Source organism: Phascolarctos cinereus, unplaced genomic scaffold (assembly GCF_003287225.1).
Source record: "Phascolarctos cinereus isolate Bilbo 61053 unplaced genomic scaffold, phaCin_HiC Scaffold_4;HRSCAF=312, whole genome shotgun sequence".
NCBI classification, from domain to species: domain Eukaryota; kingdom Metazoa; phylum Chordata; class Mammalia; order Diprotodontia; family Phascolarctidae; genus Phascolarctos; species Phascolarctos cinereus.
The window spans coordinates 559,906,028-559,919,515 of NW_027555847.1; the positions used below are offsets into that span (position 1 = coordinate 559,906,028).

Sequence of the window (13,488 nt, forward strand, 5' to 3'; positions counted from 1 at the left end):
GTTCAAGGCACTTTGCTAAGCACCAAGGACAAGAACTTGCCGTCAAAGAAATTTTATTAACAGTTCTTTTAGGGCAGGGAGCAGTTCAGTGGCCCAGTGGATAGAGCATCTGGCCTGGAGTCAGAAGGACCCAAGTTCAAAACTAGCCTCAGACACTTACTAGTTGTGTGAACCTGTGCTAGTCATTTAACCTTGTTTGTCTCGGTTTTCTCATCTGTAAAATGAGCTGGAGCAAGAAATGGCAAACCACTCCAGCACTTCTGCCAAGAAAACTACAAATGGGCTCACAGAGAGTCAGACAGGACTGAAAAACCAATCAGCCACATTGGGGTTAGGAACGGTCTTGAAAGCTCCTTGACTATCTTAAGGATCCATTGACTCTTAATCATGTTTCTTCCGTTCTTATCAGATTGGAAATCACTCTTATTGAGAGAAAACTGAAGCAAAATGAGAGTTGGTTTATTTATTGGGTTTTTTTAAATTTATTTATTTCATCTCTTGGCATTTCACTATCTCCTCCAGGCAGTGAACCTTGTATTTCCTGCTTGGTGGTCTTTTAGTTCTGAAAATGGGGGGGGGAAGGCAAGACAGACAGAGAGACAGAGAAGAAGAAGAAGAAGAAGAAGAAGAAGAAGAAGAAGAAGAAGAAGAAGAAGAAGAAGAAGAAAGAAGAGGAAGAAGAGGAAGAAGAGGAAGAGGAAGAAGAAGAAGAAGAGGAAGAGGAAGAAGAAGAGGAAGAGGAAGAGGAGGAGAAGGAAAGGAGAGAGGAGAGAGAAAGAGGGAAAGAGAAGACAAAAGAGGACAGAGTAAGAGAGAGAGAGAGAGAGAGAGAAGACCCTTTTTGTTCTTCTTAGCTTTCTTCTCAAACCTTACTGAAAGATAGTTGAAATTTAGGCTTTTTTTCTCCCACAAGCTCTCCCTGCTTCTTAGTCTTAAAATGGCGGTTTACTTGAGTAAGGGTTTCCATTAGCGCTTAAGGGTTTACTGTAATTTATCACTCCAGCACTTTAAAAACAATTAAAAGTAATGCAATTAACTGACTTTTTGCTATTTTTATGCCAAGAAATATGATATTACTGTCACTATCTGTAATCATTAGCTATTGATTAGCATATGTTCCTAGCCTAATTTACATAAAGAGTACACTAATTATACACTCCCTAGGTGTCTGTTTTCTCTATGTGTGGTTCTATTTTGCTGAATGAGGATTTTAGCTTCTGACCTTGCAGCACCAGCTGAGATGGCTTTTATGTTGTTTGGCATCCTCAGTAAAGTAAGGCAATTAAGCAACAAAAGAACCGTTTTTTCTGTCTGCTCTTCCTTGGTTTCCTTCCACAAGAGAACTAGAACCTTCTAATAAATCATATTCAACACATCCTAATTTACAGGAGGACTTGATGTTCTTAAAATGCAAACACTTGAATCAATCTAACATTTTATACAGTTTCAAAATAAACACAGGACTTCATCTCTGAATCACAAAAAACAAGCATACAGTTTGGGAATAATAATGATTTAATGACAAAACAAAACTGTATCACAGTCATCATAATATTGAAGTATTGTCCTTTCTTTTTCATTTAACAACATGGAGAAATTATTAGTGTTAGCCATTTAATAGGTCTTAAAGGTATTGGTAAAATTTACTTCTGAACCAAAGTTAATTCACTGGCAACTTTAAAAAAAAAAAGACCACTACTGTGCATGAGGTACATAAATTGAGCACTGCTGACACATTTACACAAAGAAGCTAAACGAGTAGTTCAAATTTCCCGAACTTCCTAGAATCTCATCAATGTATTACTCCACCTATCTACTAGATGTTACACTTCAGAACAAATAAACATTTTTTAAAACCCTTATAACTATGCAAATCTAACATAACATCTTCTAAACATGACATTTACTTCAGGAACAAATGGTTTTCTGGGAGTTGCACTCACATTGAACACTTATCTAAACTAGATTTTATGGATTCATAAATTTATTTAGTTATATATATACCTCATGATAAATTCACTAGGCCAGATTCCACATGTTCTTTCTGGCCAAATTGACCTTGGCATAAACATTCTGAAAGTTAACAATTATATAATTAAATGATACAGATATTCTGGAAGTAACCATTTGTTTTAGCTGACTAAAGAAATTGGAATAGGGCCCACTGTAGCTACCACCTCACAACAAATATTTCATCACAAACTAGAATAAGTAGTAACTTTAGTAATACTCCTTCAAAAAAATATGCAAACAAGGTAATGCTAATCGTCGTCAGGGAGTTTTAAAAAGGTTTCTTTTTTCCACTGGATACATGTAGTTCTGGTTGACATAGTGCACTTTAAAACCTAAAATCTGCTAAACAATTCTTCTCAGAAGTGTATAGTCAACTTCCCCTACACCTCAAGGAAAATGGTCCCTTCACTCAGGTCACATTTACCCATGTCTTTCATTGAAATAATTTGCATAAGTATTTGATCCCACTTTATAGATTAGACTGCTTTGATTTTAGAACATCTGGGATAGCAACCAATGCAGTCGCAGATGCCTGCCTCCAGTTCTATGACCATGGCCTGAGTTCTTTTGGGTACATCCTTAGCAAAGCCTTCAGCTCTGCATGTGGCTTGCTCCCTCCCCCCACGCCTACCCACAGAGTCGTGTATGTAAACCTAAAGCCTTCATGCTTTATTGCTACTCAGTACAGCAAAACAGAACATGCACGTTCTCAACTCTTTACAAACAATGAGTTGGAGCATCTCATTCTCCATCTCCAAAAGCTGAAAATTAAATAAGTCAGTGTCCTTTGAAATTGGAGTGGTAGGACATGGGGCAAGGAAGACAAGGGGATCCAAATTTTGTTTGGTAAATCACCCTTTCTCCTCACCTTACAGGAGTTAGTGGAAAAGGAGACCTATTTTCTCACGACAGGGAATGAAGGCTGAAGGAGTAATGGGGTAAAAGATCAAATATACCAAAGCAAAACAATGAAAGGTCTCTAGCACTTTTCACAGAAGGGTGGAGGTTCAAAAACTAGGGGACTCATAGCGTGTTCAGAACAAATGGCCAAATTCTCTTATGGTTCAAATTTCTCATTGTTTTCAAAGAGAACTCTGCAGCGGAAGAGAGTGGCTCAGCAGAATGAGTCGGGGGCAGGAGCAGGGAACCTGCATCCTTGGGACCACATGTGACCCTCTGGGTCCTCAAGTGCGGCCCTTTGACTGAGTCCAAGTTTTACAGTTCTGTAAAACCCCAGTTCTGTAAAACCTGGACTCAGTCAAAAGGCCGCACTTGAGGACCCAGAGGGCTATTTGTGGCCTTAAGGTCCTCCCCCCTGGTCTGGGGGCTTCAGGATCAGAAAGAGTGTACAGAGGAGACAGATATCTTGAATTACACATTAAATAAAAGAGGGTGATATTAAGAGAAAAGAAATACAAGGGGAGTGGATGAAATGAGGGAAGGTAGCAACGAGAAATGTCAAGGGTGAATGCACACTTCAAAAGGGTTTCACTTGGAGTAACTTATGCCCTCCTTCCATAAACATAACAGTGATGATTATGCAAAGAGAAGCCAGTTCATCATTAACTTGTGGCAAAACTCTCCGCTACTACACAATGTGGGTGTACCAAACTCTCGTTAAGTTGTCTGCGTGACAACATTTGTTGCCTGAAAGGCTCTGTTCTTTCCCTAGGTAGACACTGTTCCCTTTGAGCTCCAAAAAGGCTTAACTTGGACACACCTGTTTCTTTCCTAAAGTCTAACCCCCCCAAGTTGAAGTATCAAATTTTACTACCAGTATTAAGAAAAAAAATTATAAATGAACCAAAGGATACATACTGATGAGGAAAACAGACCAATAAGATGTAATTAATGTCTGTTAATGTTAGAGACACAAATCATAAATAAGAAAATCAAAAACAATTTAAATGAACTAAGCTACAAACGTGGCAAAGTATATTAAATTTCTCATTTTTGTAGCATCTCTCATGAAGGTGATGACATACAGTCTAAAAATTCATGGCATACACACTGGCAAAAACCGTACACCATAAGAATAACAAGGCTGGAAGGGACAAGGCTGACAAAGACAACCCCAAGGGTGACTTTCTTAGAGACCAGCAAGTAGATCCCTAAGGGCAAGGAACTGAAATACAGTAGCCCTAGCAACCAAACTAACACTCGGATTGACGTCTGGAAGAGCAGAGAGGTGCAGTTCCACACTGTCCAGTTGTGGGACACGGTAGCCACAGAGTCAAAGCTGGTGGGCCTGTAAAACTCCACCACGGGGGTCGAGCTCAGAGACTGAGGGCTCTCTCTTTGCACTTCCATGATGGTGATCACCAGGCAGTTGGAGGAAGTGTGCGAAGGGCTGACCAGGGAGGCCAGCCTTTTGGGGGTCAGCAACAGCTCCGTGGGATTGTCCGGCAGGCATTTCTTCCCCTTTCCTCCACAAGTCAAGTTCACGAGGATGTTGTTGTCATCGGGGAGGCTGCTGACCTCGTCATCGGGCAGGCAGGTCTCAAACCTGCAGAAGGGACACACGATGACGCCCTGAGGGGAGTCTCCGAAGTCGATGATCTTGTAAAGGCATTTGGCACACACGCGGTGACAACATTCCAGCACTTTGGGTTTCCTCTGCCGCAGGTTGTAGCGATTATAGCAGATCTTACACTCAAGCTCGTCGGAGACGGGGGACTCGGCAGTATCCTCTGGAGGCTGGCTGGTCATTTTTGGGCTGTCTTCCGTGGCTGCCTCTACCAGCAGGGTTTTTCTAAGGGATGTCTAGGCGATCCCTGAGAGCATCATACCATTCAAATCAAGCAGGATTTGCACGTTCATTCTCAGCTTCTGCATGTGACTTTGTTGCCCAGACTTAGGTGGAAAAAGGCAACGTGAAGATTCTGTGAAGGAAAGAAAGATTCTGATAGTGAACAAAATATTAACAAAGAGGGAGGCAGCTAGGTGACGCAGTGGATAGAGCACCGGCCCTGGATTCAGGAGTACCTAAGTTCAAATATGACCTCAGACACACAATACTTACTAGCTACGTGACCCTGGGCAAGTCACTTAACCCCATTGCCTAGCCAAAATATATATATGTGTGTGTGTGTGTGTGCGTGTTTGTATGTGTGTGTGTGTGTATGCATATATATGTGTATATATATATACATACAGATATATATAAACAAAGAAATTTGGAGGTTTTTTAAGTTTACATACAAAGTAAGTGCTTCAATTTATTAAATGTATTTACTTAAAGGGGCAGCTAGGTGGCACAGATAGAGTGCTGGGCCTAGAGGCAGGAAGACTCATCCTCCTGCGGCCAAATCTGGCTTGAGACACTTACTAGCTGTGTGACCCTGGTCAAGTCTCTTAACCCTGTTTGCTTCAGTTTCCTCATCTGTAAAATGAGCTGGAAAAGGAAATGGCAAACCACTTCAGTATCTTTGCCAAAGAAAACCCTAAATGGCGTCACAAAGACATGACTAAAAAACGACTTTACAATAATAACAACAAAGTGCTTAAAAGGATGCTTTCTAGGCTTGATACAGAGAAGTAATTTCCATCAAACACTAAACTTGTTCAGTGTGCAACACATCCCCGGCCCCAGGACAGCAAAGGGCTACATTTGAAAAGCTCTCTTCGGAGGCAGCTCGTGGGCCTTCCAATCAATGATGACACGCCGGTGGATGAAATAGTTAATGCTGATTATGCCGTACAGCAATAAATAAAGAAGAGAGAGACAATAGAGGAAACTGTCCCAGAAAGTTTTTAAAAAAAAAACCTCTGGTTTCATTAAAAAATGTCAAGGGACTTGAGTCAAAGACACAATTTACTTGGAATGATTTCAGTAACTCAAGAGCCAGAAGTACACACAGTAGGAGCTTAAATTAAGTGTTTGATTGTGATCCAAGTAGTCTCTTAGGGAGCCTGACAGCTCACAAAAGATTACTCTTTCAGGTAATGCTTAGAGAAATTTAAAGGGTGCTAGGAAGAAAAGGAAAGCTAGCAAGGTGGAGCAGTGGATAGAGCACTGGGCCTAGAATCAGAAAGACATGAGTTCAAATCTGACCTCAGACACTTACTAGCTGTGTGACCCTGTGCAAGTCACTTCACCGTGTTTGCCTCAGTTTCCTCATTTGTACATGAACTGGAGAAAGAAATGGCAAAATACTCCAGTATCTTTGCCAAGAAAACCCCAAATGGGGTCACAAAGAACTGGACACGACTGAAAACGACTGAACAACGACAGTATGGGATGGAGGTGAAGACCAAGGGCCAGAAAATTGTACAGAGCAGATGGTTCTTTCTATACCAACGCAAAGTAATGAGGCATTCAGCTGAAAATCTTTTTTTCTTTCTGCTCTGACACTCGATGGAACATTCTTAAATACCTAAATGGCTGCATACTCATTCACCTAGTCAAGAATGGAGCAAGATGGCCCTACTATAAACAAGGACAGCCTAAGTTTTGAGAACCAGAGGCTGGCAAAGAAGATACTCTAGTAGTTTCGTTTTTAAGAAGGGAAAAAATACATACACATACATACACACACATATGTATAAGGGTGGAGTGGTAGCTACAGAGTTGGTCTCAGAATCAGGAAGACCTGGATTCAAGTGTTGCCTCTTGTCCCACACAGGCTATGACCAACCCTAAACAGGTTGCTGAGCCTCTCATTGTCCCAGGCACCCCTCCATTATTATAAATTATAGAGAAGGTGTTGATCTGAATTGACAGAAGGATTTTTCTCCTCCCAATATAAAACATATTTGCTGCTGTTGTTCAGTCATGTCCAACTCTTCACAACCCTGTGGACCAACTGTCCATGGGATGTTTTTTGGCAAAGATACTAGAGTGGTTTGCCATTTTCTTCTCCAGTCTTACGCAGGTTGGGTGAGTTAAGTGACTTGGCCAGGGTCACACAGCTAGTAAGTGTCTAAGGTCACATTTGAACGCTGGTCTTTCTGACTCCAGGCCTAGTGCTCTATCTACTGTACCACCTAGATGCCCCAATAAAACATTTAAGGGATAATAAATAAATATTCATTTATAATAAATATTTATTTATAAAAATAAAAATAGGAAAATCAAATTTCCCTATCCCAAAGAAATCAGAAGTCTACCCTTATCCTCTCCTAAGTAGTTATAGCTTAGCCACGCACAGAAGATAGGTAGCGTGTCACAGTCAAAAGAACACAGACCTATGTGTAAGTCTTGGTACTGTAGGGCGGCAGTAAAATTATTGAATATTTCTGGTTCTTAGTTTCATTTTTCTATAAAAAGAGAGGGCTGAACTAGATGATACTCAAGGTTCCTTCCAGCTTTAGATCCTAAGATCTTCTTCTAGTTCGGCAGCCTTAAACTATACATATTAAAAAAAATGAATAAAATAAAAATGTTCCCTATTGGTCCTCCATTATCATTACTGACCTTGGATACATGGTTATGTGCACAAATTCAAACAGATAGTCAACTCCCAATCATCTTTTAGTAGTAGAATGGTACAGATGTGAGATGGGGGGAAAGAGTGGAACAAAGCAATTTCTATCTGGCCTTGGGATATTCGATTTATTTTGGCAGCAGATTTAGCTTTTAATTATGTCTTGCTTAGGCAAATATAACAATGCATTTGTATTTCTGAGCATACACCAAGCAATAATTGTGAAGGGCTGCCAGAACCCTGCTGGCCGGCAGTGGGCAGTCAGTATGGAATGAAAAGCTTTCCATGGATCATTAGGGAGGCAGAGAAGTACGGTGGAAGGAATTCTGGCTCTACATCAGTGGTCCTGGCTTCAAATCCTTAATACCTATGTGATCTTGAACAAGTCATTCAAGGCCACTCTGGGCCTTCGTTTCCTGGTCTGTAAAATGACAGAGCTGGAGTAGATGGCCCTTTGGGCTCTATGTCAACGATCCCCATGATGTGCATTAATGGAAGGCATCTGATCCAAAACAACTGGATGACCCCAAAGTCATGTATGTTTGGCTCTGTAATCCATGACATGACTTTAACAGAACCTTCTTATTTACTTTTGTCTTTGGCTGACATTAAAATAGAGATGGTCTTCACTAAGCATGTAACAGATGTCTGGCTGAGGATGAGCTCAGGAGAACAAAGTTAATTTCTGTTCATTAAAAGAAAAAAGACACATGCAACCTGCAAATAAAGGCAATTGAGAAGTGACAATGTGTATGTAAGTACATATGTATGTTTATATATATATAAATACATACATATATATATATAATTTACTACCATGTAAATAATAACCATCCATGAAATAATCACTGACTGCATGTTGACTGATGACACAGAAATAAAACACCTTCTCCCTTAATCTAGTGGACCACTATCAATTCCATTTTTCCATACACCCTGTTCATGACTTGGCCTCCTGTTCCTGGTCCTGAACCTATTATACATGACATCAGCATCTGGCAGATGGATGCCAAATATCAGTGTCCATTTTCCATTGCATTCTCAGGAGAGCAGGTTTCCTAGAGAGTTCATGGGTGGGGGACAGGAAGAAGCAGTCCATCTCCATTACCACTCTCGGCCATGATATGAAAGAATTAGCTGTTAGCGATACACACTGTGACCTAAGCCTGTAGGGTATCTCTCTTACCCCTCTCCCCTACTGATGGCTGAGCAGCTGCCTTCTCTCCTCTGACACTGTTACCACTCTGGTGCCGGCCCTCATCACCTCGCACCTTGGTTCCTGCACTAGCCTGCTGGTGCCTCTGCCTGCCCTAAGTCTCTCCCCACTCCAATCCATCCTCCATTCAGCCACCAAGGTGGTTTTTCTAAAGAGCAGGTCTGACCATGGCACTGCCTACTCAATAAACTCCAGTGGCTTAGGATCGAATACAAAATCCTCCATTTCATGTCCAAAGCCCTTCATACCATATTCCCCTTCTCCTGTTCCAGTCTTCTTACATCTTATCCCTGTCACATGCTCTTCAATCCAGTGACACTGGCCTCCTTGCTCTTCCACAAACAAGACACTTCATCGGTCTCAGATTTGGGCATTTTCTCTGGCTGTCCCACATGCCTGGAATGCCCTCCCTCGTCTCCACCTCCTGGCTTCCCCGGCTTCCTTTGAGTCCCAAATGAAACCTCACTTTCTACAAAAAGGCTTTCCCAGCCCCTCTTAATTCGGGTGCCTTCCCTCTGTTAATTATTACCTATTCATCCTGCACATAGCTTGTTTGTACATAATTTCTCCCTTGTTGTCTTCCTCGTTAGATTATGAGCTCACTGGAGGCAGGGACTGTCTTTTGCCTTTTTTTTTTAATACCACCATGCCTACTTAGCACAGCTCCTGGCACATAGTAGTTGCTTAATAAATGGCTACTGACTGACTGGTGGTTACACTTGTCCAAAGAACATGAACACTGATCCTAACCCACCGCGTCATCTTACTGCTTCTGACCCAACTCTCCCTCTCCAAAAGCTTAAATTCCCTCCCAAATCAGAGCAAGCGTAGCAGAATTTACAATAGCAGCGGTTTCCAGTGTTATCGGCAAGGCTGAGTGAGTCAGAAGAGAGGTGGGGCTTTGTGGAAAGAATGACAAAATGTGTAGACATGTGGGTATAAAGGCACAAGAGAGAGTGTGACTCAATGTGTATTCAATAGATGGGGTGTGTGTGTGTGTGTGTGTGTGTGTGTGTGTGAATGAGAGACAGAGAGAAAGGGAGACAGATACAGAGAGAGAGAGAGAGAGAGAGAGAGAGAGAGAGAGAGAGAGAGAGAGAGAAGATATATAAGTAGATATATAGAGTGTGCCTAAAAGTCTTAGTGAAATTACAAGACATTAATAACTAGAAGACCTTGAAGACATTGGAGGACATCTTGTATAGATGTACATACATGCATATATATATATACATGTGAACAGTTATCCTACATATTTGTATGTGAAATATGTGGCTCCCAGCATATTCACAATTATCTTAATGGTATCTTCTATAGTGCTCTAAGGTCTGCTAAGTGCTTTACAAGTATTACCTCATTCTCTCCTCACAATAACCCTGAGAAGTTTTGTATTACTATGTCCATTTTACAGATGATGAAACTGAGGCAGAAAGCATTTAAATGACTTGCCTGGGGTCACATAACTAGTGAGTGTGTCTGATGCTGGATTTGAATTCGGGTCTTCCTTAACTTTAAGCCCAGAGTTCTACCCACTGTCCCACCCCTTATATCAAGCTGGTGACATTACCACTTTTGTGTTAAACTCTTCCTACCATCAAAAAGGTTTAAGTTTAGCTTAGTGGCACTGGTCATATCTTAGGATTAGATTATCTATATTTTCTTGCTTAAAGAGCTGTTACCATTAGCGACTAGCTTTGTTTCAAGTAAGCCTATCAGTTTGGTTTGTTGTTGTTTTTTGTTTATTTGCTTTGTTTTTTTTACTGAAATACTATAAGTACCATATTGCTATGGTATAGGGTGGTTATATTTGTTATGATTTTATGTATCCAAAACATTCCAGAGACGGGACTGCTAATAAGATGGGAAGACATTTTACAATATTCAGGTACCCAACATGAAGTTATCTAATTTAGTTAATAGACCAATGTCTAGCATACTCACTTTCTTATTTTGAAACACTCCATGGAGAAGGGCCTCTGAGAGTGCTACTTCCAGCAGTGAATGACCAACGGCCTTATATGGCCAGAGCTTCAATGGCATGCCCGAAAATTTAGCTGTTTACAAGCAACACCTCCTGGAACGACACAAAAACCCAAAATCAGAAAATCTCTGCAGGAACCTAACAGAGCAATGAGGCTAACTCATGACTGATTCAGAATCCCCTCTCCCCGATAAGTTATCGTTCTGCATTTCCTTTACAACCTCTAGTGAGGGGGAGGCAAGGCTTTACTCCCATTCCACTTTTTAAAAGCTTTACTTGTTAGGAAGTTCTTCCTTCAATCAAGCTAAATCTGCCTTCTCACAACTTCTAAGCACTAAAAGGAAACACGGAAAAATAGCTTGATGTTTGAACTTGGAATCAGGAAGATACAGGGGCAAATCCTTCCTCTGATACTTTTTGTGAGGCCGCTGACAAGTCATGCAACTTACCTGTGCCTCAGTTTCTTCATTTGTAAAATGAGGATAATAGTATATGTAGCACCTATCACCCAGGGTTGTTGTCAGGCTTACAGGAGATAATAATTACAGAGAGTTCTATAAATGTCCGTTATTATTACAACTGGTATGAATTCTGCCTTCTGAGGCCAACAGAACATTCTTGCACAAAAGCCCTGCAAATATTGAAGACAACTATCATTTCCCCACCTAAGTCTCCTCCTCCAGTCTAAACATTCCCAGTTTCTTCAGCTGACTCTCATTCAATGATTTTAATATCCTTCACAAACCTGATTGTCTTCCTCCTTAAAACTAGGTATCCACAACTGAACAAAATATGTCAGATGTAGCCTAACCAGCATAGACGGAAACAGGATATTTCCTTTGTGAAGGTTAGCCAACCCGATGTGTTCCTTCAAAAACTGATTGTTCCGAAGAATTAGAAAGGGGAGGTAGGGTCTGCCCAAAAACTGAGGAATGGTTGAAGGAATTGTGGTACGTAATAGGCTACTGTTGTGCTGTAAGAAATGATGAAGGGCATGGTTTCAGAGAAGCCTGGAAAGACTTGTATGAACTGATAGAGTTAAGTGACCAAAACCAGGACAATTAATAACACAATAACATCAGCATTTCAAAGACAAACAAACAGCTCTGAAAGATTTAATAACTCAGATCAATGCAGGGACCTATTATAATGCCAGAGAGCTGAATATTAAGCATGATACTCACCTCCTGGCAGAGAAGTGATGAACTCAAGGTTCAAAGTTGTGTGTGTGTGTGTGTGTGTGTGTATGTGTATATATATATATATATGTATACACACACACATATGTATGTGTGTATACATATATACATATACATATATACACATGTATGTATGTATACATATATACATATATGTGTATGTGAATGAATGACATGGCCAATGCTGGCATTTGTTTTGCTTATCTATACATATTTGTCAAAGCAGTTTCATGGGGTTTTTCTCTCTTTTTTTGTAACTGAGAAGAGGAGGGGAAAGTAAAATTTTGTTAATTTAAAAATAAGGGGAAGCTAGGTGGTGCAGCAGATAGAGCTCTGTCTGGCCTTGGAGTCAGGAGGGCCTGAGTTCAAATCTGGCCTCAGATATTTTACACTTACTAGCTGTGTGACCCTGGGCAAGTCACTTAACCCTGACTGCCTCACCAAAAAGGAAAACAAAAAAAACAAATAAGACAAATTTTTCATGTCCCCCATTTATTTCACCCAGGACAGGTATCGTCAGAATGTTAATTTAAGTCTACAAAATGTATTGATTTTAGACTTCCAGGGGTGGAGCCAAGATGATGGAGTAGAAGCAGTTGAGCTCTCCAACACTCCCCTCCAAACAACTTTAAAATAATTCTCCAAATTGATTTCTGGAGTGGCAGAGCCAAACAAAAGGTCAGGGTGAGACAGTCTTCCAGCCCAAGGCGAGGAGGCTGGAAGGAGACATCTGTAATACAAGGAGTGGAGGTTGGCCCCATGCCCAGTAGTGTTACTAGGGGGTAGCAACAGATGCAGCAGCAGCTTCGGGGGCTCTCAAGCCAGAGATGATACCTAGTCAGGAAGAGATTACAGGGGACCCTTGTGCTAGCATTGGACCCAGACCCAGATGCTATTTGGCAAATCCATTCCCTATACTCACTTCTAGGTCATAGTTCAAGGGCGAAAAGGAGTGTTTTCAGTCAAGAGGAGCAAGGGCTCTTAGGAGTAGTATCATTTCTGCTCCCAAGGGAGCAGGAGTCTTTCCTGAGTAAGGATCAGCACACAGACCAAGAGAGCAGTAACCACACCTCTCCCCTGATCACATCACTTTGGAAGCACTAAAAACTTCCAAACCCCCAGAACTAGTTTTAAAAGCTGTGGTGCAAAAAAAGCCTGAAGCTTGGGACACTGTCCCTCCCATTACTCCATGCTGGGAACAGAAACCAATTTTAACATAAAGTTGACAATCAAGAAACAGATTAAAAAATGAACAAAAAATAAAGAGCTTGACCACAAAAAGCTACTGTGGAGACAGGGAAGATCAAGACACAAATTCAGAAGAAGACAATGAAGTCAAAACAGCTAAGCCTCAAAGAAAAATGTACATTAGACACAAGCTGAACAAAAATTCCTGGAAAGCAAACAAAAAAAAGTATTTTCAAAATCAAAAGTAGTAGAAAAATAGGTAAAGAAATGAGAGCAAAGGAAGAAAATTATGGGGGAAAAAAACAGCTAACTGCTTGGTAAAAGAGGCACAAGAAATACTGATGATATAATATCCTAAAAAAGAGAATTGGCCAAATGGGGAAAAGAGGTACAAAAATTTACTGAAGAAAATAATTTCTTTAAAGTTAGAATGGGGGGGGGGAAGCTAGGTGGTGCAGTGGACAG

At 40.9% G+C, this 13,488-nt stretch overlaps 1 protein-coding gene across 3 annotated transcripts in view; it reads right to left on the reverse strand.

The window, feature by feature from the left end:
* Positions 1 to 1,497: 1,497 nt before the first annotated feature.
* The window catches only part of RNF182 (ring finger protein 182), an 80,120-nt gene continuing 68,129 nt past the window's right edge, over positions 1,498 to 13,488 (reverse strand). For all 3 annotated transcript variants that reach the window (XM_020986783.2, XM_078153585.1, XM_020986784.2), the window contains 2 exons: positions 10,597 to 10,729; positions 1,498 to 4,895 (listed from right to left, as the gene is read on the reverse strand). In XM_020986783.2, the coding sequence (XP_020842442.1) occupies positions 3,979 to 4,722 (744 nt within the window). In that variant the 5' untranslated portion in view covers positions 4,723 to 4,895; positions 10,597 to 10,729 and the 3' untranslated portion in view covers positions 1,498 to 3,978. The remainder of the gene's footprint in view (positions 4,896 to 10,596; positions 10,730 to 13,488) is intronic.